This window comes from Pleurodeles waltl, chromosome 5 (genome assembly GCF_031143425.1).
Source record: "Pleurodeles waltl isolate 20211129_DDA chromosome 5, aPleWal1.hap1.20221129, whole genome shotgun sequence".
Classification (NCBI taxonomy): domain Eukaryota; kingdom Metazoa; phylum Chordata; class Amphibia; order Caudata; family Salamandridae; genus Pleurodeles; species Pleurodeles waltl.
This window is the reverse complement of record NC_090444.1, coordinates 132,243,732-132,263,320: the sequence shown is the minus strand read 5'-3', so window position 1 is coordinate 132,263,320 and position 19,589 is coordinate 132,243,732. Positions and strand designations below refer to the sequence as shown.

Below are 19,589 nucleotides of genomic sequence, written 5' to 3'. Positions count from 1 at the left end.
TTGCTTGTGTTTCAGTTCAGGGAGAACCGTGTCTGGGTGCTCAGGCTGGACTGTTCCCATGAGCAGCAGAGTCAAGGCTGATTTGTATATGGCTGGGTCCAAACTGAAGTGACATGGTGAGTGAAAAAAGATGGATTGGGATGCGGCCATAGAGATTGCCAGTCGCTGAGAGTAATCCAAGCATTCCATCCATCACCTTGTTGTTTTTGCATTTGATGCCCTAAGTGCACTGGGTATACCCAGATGTGGGTCCCAGACTAACCAAGCTATACTTTGCTGAAGAGCCCATAACAAGGGGAAAACCGGTCCTTGGTTGCTTCTGTTCTGGTTCAGGGAGGACCTGGTCTGGCAGTTTGGGCTTGACTGGTCCCATGAGGAAAAGAATCAAGATAGATTTGCATATGGCTGGGTCCAAACTGAGGTGGCGCAGTGGGCAAAAAAAGATGGATTAGGATGTGGCCCGGAGTGCTTGCCAGTAGCTGAGATTATTACAAGCATTCCATCAATCACTTCATTGTTTTTGCATTTGACACCCTCAGTGTGCCACATATGCACTGACATGGGTCCAAGCTCATACTTCCAGTGAAATCAAGCTATAAGCGGCTGAAGAGCACATAACAAGGGTGAAACCAGTCCTGGCTTACCTGTCTTCCAGTTCTGGAAGGACTTGCTCCGGGAACTTGGGCTGGACTGTTCTCATGAGGAGCAGGGTCAAGCTTGATTTGCATATGTCTGGGTCCAAACTGATGTGGTACAGTCAATGAAAAAAAGATGGGTTGGGATGTGACCTGAGAGGCTGCCAGAGGCTGGGATTAGTTTAAGCATTTCTTCCTTCACTTTGTTGTTTTTGCATTTGATACTAACTGCAGCGGGTATGTACAGTGTTAGATTTTTCATCCTTGGCATGGTCTCCCTTAACTTTGTGCCTCTGTTTACCAGGTTGTTGATGTGTGCTGGACTCTGTTTTTGCTATTTTTGTTACTCTGGGCCCTTTTACCATTGCTAAGCAATGCAAAAGTGCAAGTGCTCCTATACAACATATATGTATGCAATTGGTTCATCCATGATTGGCATATTTGATTTACTAGTAAGTCCCTAGTACAGTGCACTAGAGGTGCCCAGGGCCTGTAAGTCAAATGCTACTAGTGGGCCTGCAGCACTGGTTGTGCCACCCACCTAAGTAGCTCTGTAATCATGTCTCAGACCTGCCACTGCAGTGTCTGTGTGTGAAGTTTTAACTGTAAATTCGACTTGGAAAGTGTACCCACTTGCCAGGCCTAAACCTTCCCTTTTCTTACATGTATGACACCCCTAAGGTAGGCCCTAGGTAGCCCCAAGGGCAGGGTGCAATGCATGGTTAAGGTAGGACATATAGTGATGTGTTTTATATGTCCTGACAGTGAAATATTGCTACATTTGTTTTTTCACTTTTTCACAGCCTGTCACTCTCATAGGTTAACATGGGGCTACCTTTCAATTTGATTAAAGTGTAGATTCCCTTTGGGAGCGGATAGACATGTGGAGTTTGGGGTCTCTGAGCTCACAATTTAAAAATACATCTTTTAGTAAATTTGATTTTGAGATTGTGTGTTTGAAAATGCCACTTTTAGAAAGTGAGCATTTTCTTGCTTAAACCATTTCTGTGACTCTGCCTGTTTGTGGATTCCCTGTCTTGGTCAGTTTGACAGTTGGGCTGGTTGCACCTCTCACTAGAAAATGACACAAAGGGGGCTGGGGTGTAGTCTGCATTTCCTGATGAGCCATCTGTGCTAGGAGGGAGGGTAGGAGTGGTCACTCACACCTGAAAGGGCTGTGCCTGTCCTCACACAATGCAGTCTTCAACCCCCTGGTGTGTGTCTGGGCAAGACAGGATTTAACAATCAAGAGAGACTTTCCTTTGAAGCCTACTTCAAAGGGCAAAATGGGTATAAGAAGGGCACCCAAAATCACAGACTTCAGAACACTTCTGGAAACCAAGAGGAACCTCTGCCTGCAGAAGAGCTGAGGAAGAAGAGCTGCCCTGCCTGTGACTGTGCTTTGTGGAGCTATCCTGCAGTTGCTGCTTCTGCCTGTGCTAGAGGACAAAGACTGGAGTTTGTGTTGCCTTCCTTCTTGTGAAGATGTCCAAGGGCTTGATTTAGAGCTTGCCTCCTGTTGTTTGAAGTCTCAGGGACAGCAAAGACTTCTCTCTGCGAGCACCTGGAGTCTCTGGAGAGACTCCTACTCTGCCAAGTGATGCCCATCCAGTTCCTGGGACCCTGAAAGGAGATGCTGGCAGCCCAAGAGTGAGAAATCCACGCACAGTCTGCCGTGCGGGATAAAGGTTGCTGCAACTCCGATCTGCAGATGAAAAATCAATGCACCGCTGGCTTCGCGGCTGAAAATCAATGCTCGTCTGCAACGCGACCGGAAGATCGACGCCCGCGGCTGGAGAAACAACGCGCAGCATCACTGATTGAGGCTGGTGAGACCACAACCCGCGCTGCGTGGTTTTTGGACCATCCTGCAGCTGAATTTCTGACACAAACACCGCTGGGCGTGTAAAAACGATGCAAGGCCTGCCCGGACCCGAGAGTGCTGACCGGATCGACGCATCGCTCGCCTGTGTAGAGAAGAAACAATGCCCGCCGACCCGATGAATGGAGAAACGACGCAAGGTCTTGTGAGTGAGTGAAATCGACACATCGCAAGCCCTTTTTGACACACACTCACCCGAGCAGGGTTATTTTTGATGCGCTCAAGGTACATTTTCACGCTAACAGCATTAGTGTGTGTTTAAAATTACATGAAGACTCTTTTTGCATTTTTAGTGATAACTTGACTTGTGTATTGTCGTTTTGGTCTTGTTTTATTTAGATAAATATTTTCTATTTCTCTAAACCTGTGTTGGGTCATTTTGTAGTGTTTTCATTAAGTTACTGTGTGTGTTGGTACAAATACTTTACACCTAGCACTCTGAAAATAAGCCTACTGCTCATGCCAAGCTAGGAATGGGGTAAGCAGGGTTAGCTGAGGGTGATTCTCTTTTACCCTGACTAAAGTGAGGGTCCTTGCTTGGACACGGGGTAAACTGACTGCCAACCAAAGACCCCATTTCTAACACCCGTTCATGGGTACGGGCTCACTGAGTCACTGAAACCAAGCTATACCTGGCTGAAGAGCCCATAATAAGGGGGAAAACAGCCCAGGGTTGCTTCTGTTCTGGTTCAAGGTGTATCTGGCCTAGTAGTTTGGGCTGGCCTATTCCCATGAGGAGAAGATCAATACTGATTTCCATATGGCTGGGTCCAAACTGAGGTGGCATGGTAAGTGTAAAAAGATGGATTGGAATGTGGCCTGAGCAATTGCCAGTGGCTGAATTTAGTTCAAGCATTCCATCCATCAACTTTTTTTGCATTTGACTCTGTGTGCTGGGCTCACTGTGCCACTGGAAGAAAGCTATACCCTACTGAAGAGCCCACAGCAAAGCTCAAAACTGGTCCTGGGTTGGTTGTGTTCCAGGTCAGGGAGAACCTGGTCTAGCAATTCAGGCTGGACTGTTCCCATGAGGGGCAGGGTCAAAACTGATTTGCATCTGGCTAGGCCCAAACTGAGGTGGCATGGTGGGTGAAAAAAGATGGACTACCTAAAGAGGGGGGTCGGCATCCATAAGGTTGGGTCTGTTCTCCATTAGTGACCGTGGGCCATGGGCACTGTCCCCCTGTCTGGGCAGGGTGGAAGTACATGCGCATATCCTCCCCTGGAGGGGAGGTGGCGCTGACCACCATATGTGGACTCCTCGAAAGTGACTCATCGCTCCCACTGCACAACGCATCCCCTGACGCCAGGCTTCGCAACGCAAGCTCTGTTGTTGGGATCCTCAGTGTCGATGTAACAGGATCTCGCACTGCAGCCTCGCCGCATATTGGAATCAATGCATCACCTCAGTTGTGCAATTCATCTTTGAGGTGGATCGAAGCAATGCACAACGCATCTGAGGATTTAAGATACTCTGTTCAGCTGGCCTAACTTGGTCCCTGTAGCCGGCCTGGGCTCCATCACGGTCAACCTGAACCTGTAACTTTGCCCCAGTCTGGTGCAACTAGATATCCCCAGTTGGGGCTTTACGCGTTTTTGCGCTACTGCCAACAAAAACGTTTTAATTCAATATCTCAGATTCTTATTAATTGGCTTTTTGTCATTTTGGTCTTGTTTTGCTTATTAAATTATGCTCTGTTTTTCTAAACCTGGTGTGAGATCTTTTTGGGTAGTGTTGTCACTGCTTTACTGTTTAAACTGTTGAACAAATAGTTCACACATTGCCGCTAGGTTAAGCCTGACTGCTCTGTGCCAAAACACAAGGGGGTGAGTTAGTTTGGGGTTTGCTTGAGCCTTACCATGACTAGGATTGTGGTTTCTGCTTGACTAGGGCTCACACCCTAGTCAACCAGTAACCTATGTTTTATCAGTAAAATTAACATACCTATAAGTGCATAGTATATGGTACAAGATGTACAGAGGGTCTGGAAGTTAAATGTGACTATGAGACTGCAATACCTATTACGCTTTTCACTACAGTAACAGTACAAACATAGCTTCGAGCCTACCATTGTAGCTTGACTGTTGTAGGCAGCGGAAAAACTGTAATTTGACCCATCAAAATAAATCCTTTTGACAGGTTTAAACCTTCCTTTTAAATATTAATATGTCATCCCTATGTAGGCTGTGTAGCTCACAAGCTATTGTTCATGGTATCTAAAAGTAGGACATGTACAAATTTAATGTTAACATGTCCACATAATGACTAGCACCTAAAAGCTATTTTCCACAGTGGCAGGCCTAGCTGTCCCATGTAAAAAAAAAAACAGCAGACAGATTCAATTCATACTATTGCATCTTGTGAGTGGAACTAGATAAACAATAATTAAACAACTATTTTAATAGCTGTTAAAAGAAACAATTCAATAGTGAAGTTTAATTTTTCATAAATATTAAGGGAAGTAACTTTTAAAAAGTTATCTTTTCCTTGCCTGGAGATTGTGGAGACTAGGTAGCATTTGCACTCCAGCTTCTGCCAGTCAGTAAATAGCATTTGAAGAGGTGTAAACGAGATGTGAAATTCCTCCCAGGAGCTACACAATAGGTCACTGTGATTGACTGCTGAATCTGCAGGAAAGATTCCTTTGAGCTCAGCAGAAGGGTGGAAGCTGTGAACATCCTTTTTTACATTACAGTATCAAATCCTGCTTGAATGTCAAATCCTGCTTGACAGGTCTGCTGTGTTCACACATAAGAGTTTGAGCTCATTTGAAAGGAAAGGGCCGGGCTAGAACAATTGTTCCGTATTCACTGTCATTTTGGTCAAGATTGCTGCTTTTGTCGGATCAGACTTCCATCTCTGGGTTTTAAATATAACACTTAGGGTGCACCTGAAAGGAAGGGAACAGAATGGCAAGACAGTTCTTGGGTATCCACTGTCTAGTTGCTGAGCAATCCTACTTTTCCACTACCAGACTTCTGTCTCTGGTTTAGACATTTAGAAGATCCTGTGTGTCAGGACACCAGGGTGGCGCACACTTAGGTCTGGGGGCATCAGCATGGTAGGTGTGCGAAATGCAAAAGGGAGGTGTCAGTTGGATGCAGAAGTGGGGCAGCATAGCAACCAAAACAGCTTGGTCACTCGAGCGCTCCCCTGCCAGCTCCATTGGCTCACGGTATTGGCAGCCTTGAAAGTCCTGATCACTGACTGTGGGGATTCTAACTCATCAGTCCCACATGTTGTAGCGGCAGTGGCTAACTGTAACTCACTTGAGACGTGTTGTTCCAAAAATGTAGACTCAGTACTACCAATTAGGCAGCAGTCTAAAAGGCCCCCTACCATATTTAAGTTATAGGAACAATAGCCCTCACCCACCCATAGTTGACATGCTTCATTGGGCCATGCTCCTCGTCAAGCCGGCACTACAATGCCCTGCTAGAGGGCTCTGAGCTGGAAATCTTTTGTAGAATAATTGCTGGTAGTGAGTGAATGTGAGAGGGGCTGAAGGAAATATATACACTTAAAATTGAGTATAGGTGCCCAAAACAACTATCTTTAATGAAATACAGTACCTGTGTCAAGGTTAAAAACAGAAAAACAGGGAAACTCAGAATATTGTGGTCTGATTCGCTAACAAAATTGGGATAATGTTTCTACTCCTTAATTCAAGGGTTTATATCCAGAAACAATCTGTGTGTGGGGAATCCTTACGCTACAGATATATGGATCTCGATCGACATGTTTCTCGCCTAAACTCAGTCTGAGGGATCTAGTAGTGATTCATCAGGACCTATATCAAAGCCTAACCCTCACTAAGAAAGTAAAAATACTCTATGATAATGTGCAATGTAAGAAGTCAATGAAATCTCACTCTAATGTTGTATCCTTCTATGTCAAGGGACCCTCCTAGTTCAGGTATCGATGCCCCTTGGAGGTCACTTAGATGCTGGCTGTTCCTCTATTGAGGGAAATTCAATCTTTAGGTGCTGTGGTCCTTCCAACCTACCCTGCATCTAAGGTCTCCGATGTGTCTGCAGCTGTAGACAGAAAACGCTAGGGGATTGCTAGCATCAGAGTTATCAGAGGTTATTCCTGCTCCTCCTGGCGCAATGGGGTGCAATTTTATGAGACTGCTGTGCTGGTGGTCCAAATCTTCAGGTCTGGAGTATAAGGTGGTGTGAAGGACAGTTAGCCACCTGTTTACTTGCTACTTGCGACCTGCTGCACCTTGCTTTTTACATCTACTACTACTTGTCTACTGCTCCTTGCCTAACTGAATATGGAGCTCATACTGGCAGGGGGTGCTACAATCTAGTAGGGCACAGGAGGAGAATGATTTAACTCAGTGTTGTCTTGTTGCCACGCACCCTGTTGTTACATTATACATTGTAGTATTTCCTTCTGCTGTGTGATCTTTTGTATTCACAGTATCAACAGAGTTTCGGTTCAGTGCCTGGTTTAGGTGTGTAGCCATCCAGTGATATCTATGACTGATTGATTAAACAATCACTGCACTGCACAAAACCTACAGCTAGTCTGGTTGTTAGTACCACTGTGCTAGTACTATTCCCAGCTCGATCACTAATGTGGATCGGCTAGAGGACAGAAGGGCAACACACAGGGAAGACAGAACAATCAGACAGCAACTAGCAAGACCCTATTGGATCCTTTCCTACCCTAGATCTTTCTTCTTTTCGCCACATTCCTGAGTACTTTCGAACTGAGATTCAGGTACTTTGATACTTGGCTTGGTTAGTATTATTACTGCTATGTCTCTGGGTTTATTATAGGCAATTGGACCTGGACTGGACCTTGTTTGTGGCCTCTGTCTTACACGCTGTGAGTCTTTAAGTGCCTCCTCTGAGGTCGTGGAGGCTTTAGAAGTGTAGTCCTGTGATGGATTTGGACTTAAATGACTAAATCAGAAGGTAAAATGTTTTACCATGATGAAATGGCTTGGTGTATCCAATCCACGCTCCATCACAATCAACCTCAACTTGCGCCTAGATCCTGGTCTACCATGACCATTGATTATCATTGAGTTTTTTACTGCTATTTCTACTTAAAATGTACCTTCTTTTCCCCTTATATGACTACTTTTATCTTTTTTATGTAATTTTGTTTATTACATTTTACTCTGTTTTACTAACATGGTGTGGGATTTGTATTGTTTAGCATTTTGACTCTATTACCATTTTGGAACTGAATGAATACTTTACACATTGCTCTAAGTTAATCCTGTTTATTATGCGCTGAAGTGTCCAGGGCCTGAGCTCTGTTTGATTCAGTGACTTTGAGGGTTCACCCTGACAAGGGTTGTGATTATTACTTGAGGTCGGTAGTCTCCCACCCCAAACAAATAATCCAATTCATTAAACTACTCTTCACATGAAATCGGCTTGTTTCTGCAAAAACAACCAATTAACCTACAAACTCCTAATTCTGATTTTCAAAGCTATAAATAATGTATTGTACCTTCTTGTAGTCCACAACTCTCCCTAATTATTACCTAACCACACTTGCACTCCTATGCTTTCATATTACACTGTTATTTAAATATGTGGATCAACATGTTAAGTCGACCACCATGTCTACTGTTAACCTTGGGGCAAGTTCACAAAGATCCCAGAATAAAGTCCGAAATTTACCAATTGTTGGTTTCCTTCTGTAGTTTTCAAATATTGTTTGACTGTGGGGATCCATAGACATCCACAATTCACCTATCGGGAATGGGTGAATCATTTGATGATTATGAACAGGCTAGCAGGGAAGGTAAAGACCCTCATGGTGGAGACTGCCCTCCGAGCCTTGAATCAGGAGGTAATCTAGATTTTTGCCAGAAAAACGAGCTACCTGCTGAATCAGAATTACAAGTAATGCAGGCCCACCTCAATCATTTGCTTGCCTCACACTGTAAATGCTGATCCACTTCTATATTAGCCCCCGAATTTGTGTGCAGGGCTAAATTCCAAGTCCTGTGCAAATACATGTTTACACAAGGATTTGAATAAGGAGTTGTGTGCCAATTACTACACCCAGTTTTCCTCTGATAAATCCCAGCAGGTCAAACCTGCAACGTTTATCTGGGGGAAAAGACCTGTTATGAAGGCAAAACATGCAGAATTTGTTGTGCTAAACACCGATGCCGCATGTATGCCTCATTCACAAGATAAAAAGTTTGAACTAGGAGATATTTATCACACGTAACAAATACCTCATTCTGGGGAAATACTATTTACCACATGTAGTAAATACCTCACCTATTCTGCCAGATATGTAATGAGGATCTCACTATATTATAAAGCAGTGAAAAATATCCGACAACCACATTCAATCCCTTAAAAAGTTAATCTCAAATATAGTTATTTATCCTGAGATATTTTTTATTTTTGCATTGAATGTCCAAGATGACGGTATAACTCAGTTTGAATTGATAGCAGATAATAATGGTAGAAAAGGCAGAAACAGCAATGCATGTTCTTTCCTGTCAGTGGATGACTCAGTGGTGTGACCTAAAATCAAAGATGAATTTTCAATGAGTCACCTAGAAGCCACTGTAAAAGCAACAGTTAAATTGGGGATCAATCCTCCAAGAAAACATCTCATGAACTTGCGGTCTCCAGGTACCTGACTTTTGATCCAGAGTGGCTAAGGCATTGGTGCTGCAGGCTCTTACACGAAATGACAGAATTAACACAATACCTAGTTCCATGTATTAAAGAAATAGAATGCATTAGCAAGTTTAGACTGAATAGCTGAGGTTTTTGCGCTAACAGGTAATTCAAGCATAAAAAGCCAACATTTAATCCTAGCTTTACAATAATATGGGCATATTTATGAGTTTGTCATAAAGTGCAGCACAGCAAGTCACCTTCCTGCACTGCGCTGCACCACGTGGCAGGGAAAGGGCAGGAATGCACCATATTTAAGTCAATAGAGTGCACTACTGCCTTTTCCCCTGTGCTGGTGCCCTAGCACCAATGCAGGCACCCTTGCACCATGCCTGCGTTCCATGCAGGATTGTTTTTTTTCCGCACCATGCCTGTGTTGCATGCAGGATTGTTTTTGTGCAGGAAGGAGCACCTTCCTGCACAAAAACTGCCCCCTGAGGCTTTTTTCTCTTTCAATGTGTGCTGCATAATGCAGTACACAGAGAAAGAGGAAAAACAAGGAGAAATAAAGATAGTTCTCCTCGTTACACCTCATCTGGGAAGGCATAGAATTTTGGTGCTTTCTCATGTCTACCACTTCTAGGAAATCTGGGAATGTGTCAAAATCCATGGATGTTGCGTCAGAACACCCACTCAACACCCATGGAAACTCTTCCCTGGTGAAGAGTAACGCAAAGGTGCGACTTGTGTTGCGTTACATTACTCAAGAGTTATGAAGCCAAGCAGGGCCATGCAAGGGGTTCTTGTGTGGCTTCATCAATCTCATTTTGCATTTGGTCACTCTTGCACTACATTGTGTGGTGCAAGAGAGATGCAAAGGGGATCATAAATATGCCCCATAGGGTCTAGGATGTCTTAGAGTTTTGGTTTCAACTCTCCGGCAACAAATGAAACACCAAAGCGTTTTAATGAGGGGACGCCAAAATGTTAATATATAAGAAATGTTCAAGCCCTACCGTAGTATTAATGCACTGATTAGAACATGTTGGTATTTTTGGTTGCACAACTAAATGGGAATTTCACCTTTAAATATTTAGAGATCGTTTCCTTTAGGGCTGTGATTTTTTTAACAACAGTGCATGGTCTGGTTGATGGTGAAAAAAATCACAGACCTGGAAGCGCAGATGGAAATGCAGGTTTATTCTTGGGACAATTACAACTATATTACAATGTATTCTCCAGCCAAAAGCAGGCAAAACATCTTGCTCACATACCTCTGCAAGAACTCAATACACTCACACATTTCCAACTATGGCTGCCGATCAATATCTTAATGATTGTCTGCTTCTTTGAAATCCTTCAGAGTTGGGCTTTGAAACAACTGAGAGCATACTAATTTGAGGAACCTTGAAATACTAATTTGGGCAAAACATTTAGATTTTGCCCAAACCAGGATTATTAATTTTGCTACAATTGAGGCACATTCATAGCTTTCACTGGACATAGGGGAAACCCTTGCAAAGTTTGATGGAAAATTATTGATAGAGGAAAGACATGCAACAATCCTAGAGATCTAACTCTAATATTTCATGTTATGCCACTTTCTGATTTACACAATATGGAATTATGCATTGATACTGCACTGGATAAATACCACATTGACCGATATTGATATATTTACTGGTAGCATTATTACTGCTCAAAATAACAGGCAAAGTAGAATGTGGGTCTAATTCAGTTAATAGCATATATTCCACCATATCCCTGCGTCCCTACTTCACATGTAAAATGATTTACTTACATGTCACTGTTTGGAAGGTGACAGCATTAGCCAGTTACACAAATTTGGAAATGATGGTGTAATACTGCAATCACATATACGTTCAAATGCTGGTGTTGTGAAACATAGCTGAAGCTGAATGGTTTAATGTACATACTCTTGCAAATGTTCTGAAGCCTTCCAGGATGGGTCTGTATCCGGTGCAACGGCATAGGTTTCCTATGTTGAAAAGACAAAATTAAAATGAACCACAAGATAATCCATTTTTTTTGCTAATTTGCACATTTGTGTGGACTGGGAGTGGCCTAGGAGATAAGGCCAGTTTTGTTTTGTTCCTGTGTCCTTACCAGTACCTTGCAGTCCCCTTACAGTCCCTTGCAGTCCCTTTACCACTATCTTGCAGTCAAAACCTGCGTTTCAAGAAAGGGAGATGCAAGGATGGTCACTGACGGCACCAGTACAGAGCACTGACTGGTAGCACTGAATGAGGACCAAGGATTTAGATCCCACTGTGGTCAACACATACCGAAGAGGTCCTACAAGCACTTCTGGCATTCGCATTGCTCAAATGAGAGGTGGAGTACAGAGCGACGTCACAGGCAGAGGATAAACTAGACGGATGTTATTTTGAGGCTGACCATGGGACAAGTTTATATTTAGACTTAGGGGCTGAATTGTGTAGCAAAAGACTCCCACTATCACTCGTTGAGGGGGCAGGAGGGAGAAGGTGAAGCACAAACCTGTACCAGAGAGTGATGTGTCTGCTTGACTTTCAAACCCAAAGCCTACATTCTCAGAGTTGATAGCTTCCACTTGGACGTTGCAAAATTCTAAAAATCTATATGTGATGGACATACCCCTGGACATAATGACTCGTCAAGAACTCTTTGATGGATTCAGCGGGGTGTGAAATATACAACAGAAAAACAAAACCTTTTCCTCTGCACCACATTCCTTAAAAGATCCCCAATTGCCATGGTTGTTTCTAAAGGCAGTACAAGACTTTAGACAGCCCTGATCACATTTTATGGTCTTTACTATGGCAGCTATTTTGTATGTAAGGAAAAACAATATTTTCTATTGACCTTTTAAATTCTTCTCTTGATAATCCTGATGTGAAAGGTGAAAGCTACATTGGAAATACTACTATGATCACACTGACCTTGGATCAAGGAAGCTTGTAATCAGGTTTCAAGATCACAAGCTCTTCCCACTGCAGGAAGCAAAACAGCCTTGGCAATGCCAATCAGTCTTGCTTAACTTAATATTCAAGAGAGACTGCTTGGTATTGCCAATGCTTGTTCATAGTATTCTTCTGTGTCTGTCGAGATTAATGCTGTAGCTTCAACATTTCTGCTGCACTGAAATGCAGCAAACTGGTATTTCCTAAACCTGGCTCTGTGGTTTTCTGCTAAGGTTCGGCGCTGCTGTAAGCCCCTGTGCTGGTGCACAACACATACAGCCTTACAACATAGTGCAAATGTGTGTGTGTGATATCAAGCATTATATTTGGATTGAAGGCTACCCTTAGGGTACAAAATACCATCCCTAGACATGCTACAGAACTTTTTAAGCTTTGCATGTGCCCCATTCACTACAGCATACATCAAAGTTGGGGGAAAAAAAACTTTGCTCCAATGTATACATTTTTGGAGCAATGTCCTGTCTACCTTTTGAAGGTGATAGATATTTGCGTCAAAACAATGGGTAGTTACATAGAAACGCTCATGTACCATCTATGCTAGGGCTACTGTACGTAATTTAGGGCTCCTCTCCAATGCAAAATAAGTTTTGCAATGTCAAGTTATTCCCAAATCAAAACTTTGTTCCAGTTTGCTTCACTTTCGTGAATCAAACCCAGGTGAAAGGGTTAGTAAATCTATAACAAGTTTTCTTTAGACTCTATATTTTAGGTTGTAGGCACTTGGCGCACTCCAGCTGGGCCTTCTTCCTTTTTACTCCAACTTTGTAGAGCATGTCTCTTTGTTCCTTCTGCACCTTCCCCCAGACTCTCGGAATCACATCCCTTTTACTTTTTCCACATCTAAGTTTCCCCTTGTCAGTTTAAATTGTTCAGTGTGTCGGTTTCTTCTGATCACTTGTATTAGTCCAAGTGTGCCTTCTTTGACTTTCGGTTTTATTTGTTTAAATAATATGTGGATTAATATCCTCTTTCCTTTTTGTTGTTCTACTGTATGGTAATTCATGTTTTAAAATGATGATTGTGTTTAATTTAGAAATTATATTGCAGAGCCACTTACTACCCCTGAAGATTAGAGTGCAATTATTATATAGACACAGCAGACAGCTGAGTCCCTTTAAGGTTGATGGTAGCATTAGGTACAACAATGGCCAGTCAATGCATGCTGGTAGTGTAACATTAGTCCCCGCAAACCCCGCGGTGCGGGGTGAGGGGCGGAGCTCCAGAAGGGCCCCTCCCCACAGCCGGCACTGTGCACGGGCTGCAGGCCCCTGGGCTGAGAGCTCCTGCCTGGGATTGATTGTAAGTGGGGGCCGGCCCTCCATGCACTATGGAGGGGGCGCTCCTTAAGCTTTGCTACGCTACTGATGCAGGATTTTCTTCAGGTATATGAAAGCACTACCTTGGTCATGGTTTGAAAAATAGGATAAGTGTTGTCTGATGGGCAACTCCAATGCTCCGCACAGAGGAGCTATCCTGAGGGCTGCCTACACCCACCATTAGCTGGATAACTATTTTTTAGCATCTCTGTATTCTGTTAGTTTGGGAAAACCAATGTAGACCGAATTACAGTGATCCATTCTACTGTTATAGGGATGATGACTTCTGATCCCTGGTCTCTAGTGTTCCATAGACGTGTAAATAGGCGGAAACATGAATGTCACTGAATAAATTAATATGGTGTCCAAAAGGCAAAGAGGGGTTCAAAATAAACTCCTAGTTCTTGTCATAACCTAGATACAGACATTAGAGCACAAGCTAAATGGCTTGAATTTAGATGTGGAATTGTAGCTTTGAGCCCGGTAAAGGAACACTTGGTGTAAAGACCAATGAAATGTGGATGATAAGGGTTTGCCCACTTCTAGATCACAACAAGGCAGGTGGCAGGGAACAAAACCTAGAGAGAAGAGAGCCTCACATCAGGGCCGAATGTTCTTGAGAAAATAAAACCTAACAATGACTTCTCGTAAATTGAAATCTACTCTGGGACTGATTAATAAAGAAAATGGGTACCTTTTCCTGGTCTTTCTATTTCATTTTTATTTTTATTTATTAGGGTTTATTTATAAAGCATGCGCTTTCTTCTAAAGCTCAGCTCATGTGGACGGAAAGATGTGCATATAGGTTTGCAATGAGCACAGTAAATGCAAAAGAAACTGAGCATCACTGTGGGGAGAGTCGTACGAGGTAAGGATTACAGAATGGTCGAAGATTTTGAGGAGGTTGGATTTGTGACCTTTTTTAATTGAATCACTGAAGGAGTAAGTTTGATGTGCAAAGAGAGATCATTCCAGAGATTCAGTCCATATGAAGTGAAAGCCTGTTCCTGTGTTCGTTCATTGGAATTTGCGGTAGACAAGATATTAAATTTAGCTACAACTATCTCCATAATGTGTAGAATATGCTTAAAAGGCCAACCATCTACATCCATTGTTCTACTGTACCGTCATTCATATTTTACTTTTGCACACTACAGCAGGCGGGCATTGGATCAGCCTACTTCAGCCATTGGCTAACTTAACTTTAAGTGATGGCATTCTGCCCTTTCTCAAAGAGCTCATCCACACACAAAGTAGTGCTTATCAATTGATGGACTACAAAACTAATGCGTGCTTTTTGAGTCCAAAAAACGATTTTTGTTTTTTACTAATAAACGCTTTTAACATTAGCGAGGGCCTAGTAGCTCCCACAAAAATGTTGCAAGGAAACTATGGCAAAACAAAACAAGCATTGACAAAACCAAAAGGCTGTGAGCCAACACAGACTGACTAGCATTGCTAATGATTGCTTGATCTGAAGCATGGCTAACAATGGACTCCGAGCGGTAAATCCACCACCAAAGATGTTCATTTTGTGCCATCTCTGTGCATAATGTGTCTATATAGCACTTTTCATAGTCGCAAGTGCCACAGTAGCCCTGTTGAAGTGGATAAGAAGTACCTTGGAATGCATTCTCGATCTCCTCCATAGTTGGCTCTGGTGAATTGCGAAGCAAGGTGTACATGGACATGACGATGCCAGGAGTGCAGAATCCGCACTGGGAGCCATGGCTCTTTGCTATTCTTTCCTGTAAATGGAGAATATTTGTGAAAGTACTTGGACTATTAATACAACAAGACAGAAGATTGTATCATTGACTGTTATTTGAGATACTATTGTAAGGTGTCCTTAGGCTTGCAGCATTATTTCTTGTTTAATGTCCAGCATTGCTTCTTTTTTTAAATGTTTTTCAGCATTGCTTATATTAAAAATTCCCAAAGTCCAGTGATCAAACTTATTGCTGCGAATCATCCTCAAAGCTAGCTATATCATGCATCCTGCAAACTACAGGAATGTATTGTTGGAAATTGGGTTGCTGGTTGAGGAGGGGAGACCCTGCACAAGCAGTAGCCACAATTACTTTTTATGGTTCCCTCTAGCAAGGATTGTGGCTGTTGCTTGAGTAGTGTTTGAACCCCCTCAACCAACAACCCAGTTTCTCACACGGAGCATCTCCGGGATTCTCATAACTAATGTACCACATGTGCTGGAAATTACATTACAGTGCATTGGCGACATTCAGAATTTTTTTTCAATGGTGCTCTATGAGAGAAGGTCCACTCTAAGGAATTACGTCTGAGGGACAACTCTTAACGGGGTGGCCTTCCAATGCTCATTCTCTCAGCACTAGGACCACCAACACGGTGTCCCCGATGGCAGTTGGTCTTCCATCTGGCATCCTGGCTTACTCTGTACTTTAAATAAGCTGCAGGATTATAGAGGTGGTGACAAATGTCCAGTTCTTTCCCATCCCTGAATGACCAACTGAAGAGGAAATTCAAAGATGGTAGCAATGGAAATGGAAATTCAGTTCCTTTAGTTTGTTGAAGAAATGCTAACTAGCTTGGAGAATTAATGGGTGAACATGGTGATAGTTTGGTGGTGGAATTTCTGCTTCTGGATACTCCATGAGACATAGCACTTCCTCAACAAATCAGAGGATTCTTTTTCATAAATCAATCCACTATTAGTGAACTACAGTGGCCAGAAAACCCCAGACAAAGTCCTTGACTTGAATACTCCATGTCCAAAATGACAGCCTATTAAATACATATTTCTATATTGATGCCCTTGTTGATGATTGATTTTTCCTTTGGCGTGTCAATAACTTTGAATTTGAATCAATGCTTTTGCTTATATTGAACCTGAAATAGTTTTACTTTAAACTGAAAAAATCTTTAAAGAAATTTAAAAGTGATAAGTTTTGTTTGCGCAACCTGCAGTCTTTTTAATATATCCACCTGTATCAGGTGCAAGCAGTATTACACATATCAGGTTTACAACTAGTGGTGGGCGGAATGTTTCAAACTCTTCTAACGAGGAGTTCCGGTCATATTCCAATCACCTCATGGTGGATTTTTTTTCCAATGAGGCTCCAGAATGCAAGTAAGATTTGGCATCCTATAGTGCCATTTTCTAGCATTTGGTTGTTGTGAAAGGCTGATTAGGAACGGTAATGGTGAGAGAGCTGCTTCTTGAGTAAACTTGCTGCTGCTTGAATATATTTTCTATTTCAGCAGCAGCAAAATCAACTTGAATGACGGCGCGCGCTTGCCCACTGCATGGTGCCCTTCGTGATACGGACGCTAAACTGCAGTGTGAGCAGCACGACATGCATATTTTCTGCCCTGTGGCAGAACTCCACTGTATCTCGCAGAGTTTTTATGTAACTCTGCGGAATTTCCCGAAATTAAACTCTGAGAGTTTTACGAACCCCTATTTACAATTTGGAGAAGGTGCACATGAATTGACGATGATGCCCTCTTTTGCCTGTGAAACAAGGGCAAATGCTTATTTTGTAATAAAAGAACAACCATATCTGTGCCTCACAGTGTCAAGAGAATAGGGTTCAATTAATATTAGGCAAATTACATATTTGATCAATTAGACACCAAACAAATAGCAAAGAAAAAAAATTGTAACAAACAGATCATATACACAAAATGTGGACCAACAAATGTAAATTTATATACTCAATGGTCTGACAATGGGTTATTTGTTGGACAATCACAGGCAGCACATGTGCCTACACTTTTACAGATTGCAGATCTTACCTGGACAGGGTGAAGCCTTGTCTTTGTACTCCCAATTCCTTCTACGGTGGTCACTGCAGCATGGTGCAGAGAACAGACAGGTGCCAGGCAAGCATTTGCAGAGTAGTGACTAGGATAAGCATTAAGGTCAGTTAACTAGTAACACTGTGCAGCAAGGTTTTTCATGCAATAACTCAAAGCTGGTTGAATCCTTGAAGGCATATCTGTTATAGGTTTCTACAATGAACACAAACACAGCTCAAAGGAAACTGATCAATCTGCACCAACAGGTTGCATGCCAACAGGTGAGCAGATTCATGATTTTAAGCATTTACCATTTGTGACGTTGCAAAGATATTAGCACATGCACAATTGCACTCAGGGAACAATTGCACATGAGACTTTTCTCTGTGAACTAGAGATGCACTAGAATCTGCACCTGCCACACCAATGGGCATATGCACAAATTCACATATTGGATTTGGCTTGTGTAAGAATTTGCCATATGATCACCTATTTTGCCCCCACATGGACTCTGCACTCATGCGTGCACCAGGTGCATATTTCAATGCATTGCCCTAGCACGAACATCAGTTGTTACAACTCAAGTCTTTATCCCACATGCCTTTACTCCATGGTATTAACTCTTGCCTTGGTTTACCTCTACCCACCTCTTAACCCTAATCTTACCTGTGGAGTGAAGTAGAAGGAGTAAAGGTAAATATCCATTTGCATCACTTACCAGCGTAGTACTTACTTGCTTGGTAAAAACTGCAGTGTAAATGCCATGTGCGGCAACATCTGTGGGATAAAGGTTATAGGACCGTGAGCATTTCTATCTTATTCCAGGGCTGATGCAGGGGAAGGTGGTAATGGAGGAGGGACACATACAAATTCCCTGTCTGCATTGCAGACCAATACTCCACCTTTTGTGTGGAGTATTGATTTACATTTCCTCTCCAAACTCCGAGCTGGAAATGTAAATGGAAGCATTCATAGGAATGGGCTATTTAAGGTTCTTTAAGTCATGTACTCTCAATTCTGCTCTCATGCACAGTCATGCACAGTGCTTAATTTGTGTTTGTTGTTTCTGGTGCTGAACACCGGCACTTATTTTTGAGGGCCGGTGCTTATTCTTCTGCCCCAAGCATTTGCTGCGAGGAAAAGACACATATGGGAAAGGCGAAGGAAGAGAAAAACGAAAATGCGTCACAAAGGGAGAAAGAAAGCTGCAAGAGTGAGCTGACAGCTGAAAGGGTAAGAGTGACTGTAAATGGATTGAAGAGGCCCGACATGGCTTCAGGATTACGCTGCCTCAGTATTCCGTGTTCCCACGTTTAATTTCAGCAGCCGCGTGTGAAAGAGAAGGGCTTAGTGCACTGGCACGTTTTAATTTACAAATTAAGCACTGGTCATGCACATGGAAGCAGGAGCTTACTGACATCTGCACACCACGTAATCCACATATGTTTCCTGGGAGACAGTGTTTTCCTGAGTGTGCAGGGCAAGGGGCAATATTCCTGCGCAGCATCTGCACTCACCCTCATTTTATATCCCGCAGTGCCACCCCGGGGTAGGACTGGGACAGCAAATAGGCTTGGGCACCAAAATAAGTGGACCCCATTCGCAAATCAACCAACTAAAAAACATGGCCCACATTTGCAAATTGGGGTAGATTTGAAATTGTAAATCCAGGCTTATTAAGGGCTTTGCAAGATATGGGAGACTGCATGCATTTATGCTTGCTGTATTCAATGTTTGTGGTAAAACAAAAGCAATTATCAGTAAAAACCAGCCCACCTGACCATACAACAGGTACACAAATAGTGAAAAAAACACAGCCTACACAATGACCTGCTCAGACCATCTGGCACTGCTTGATTGCCAGTCTGGCAATGGTGTCACCACAGTGTGAATTGGGGCATGCAGCAAAAGAACACATGCTGCACACCTGCAAGGGCCCATTTGGGAGACGATGGGCCAATGTAGGTTCATTCGAAATTCTGACAGTGAGGAAATTCAAAACTCCTTTGCTGTATTATTGCCAGATGCAAAGTTTGTCAAATAAATAACGATTTGTTGATTTAAGTGGGCAATTACTATTCCACAAGCTAATGGGAGCAAACCTTGCTCTACATAATAAAATATATATGCGTCATGAGTAAATCATAGTATGGCATGTTATTTACATATAACTGGTTACCAGTGTGTTCCTGTACATATGCAATAATGCAAGATCTCACACAACACTTCTATAAGGTATTTTCCCAGTTTTGCACAAAGTTGGAATGGGGCAAAACGGAATAGCAAAAGATAGAAGAAACTGGAAAGGAAAGCAAATGCGAAGTTGAAAGGAATAAACAAAAATTAGGAAAGCAAAGAAGGTGGAATTATTGAAAAGGAACAA

The 19,589-nt window shown here is 42.6% G+C and overlaps 1 protein-coding gene across 1 annotated transcript in view; it reads right to left on the bottom strand.

The window, feature by feature from the left end:
* XDH (xanthine dehydrogenase) overlaps positions 1-19,589 on the bottom strand; it is a 411,630-nt gene that overhangs the window by 329,232 nt on the left and 62,809 nt on the right. The window contains exons 4-6 of the mRNA XM_069233805.1: positions 17,204-17,312; positions 15,051-15,177; positions 11,067-11,128 (exon numbers count right to left, since the gene is read on the bottom strand). Coding sequence (XP_069089906.1) covers positions 11,067-11,128; positions 15,051-15,177; positions 17,204-17,312 — 298 coding nt within the window. The remainder of the gene's footprint in view (positions 1-11,066; positions 11,129-15,050; positions 15,178-17,203; positions 17,313-19,589) is intronic.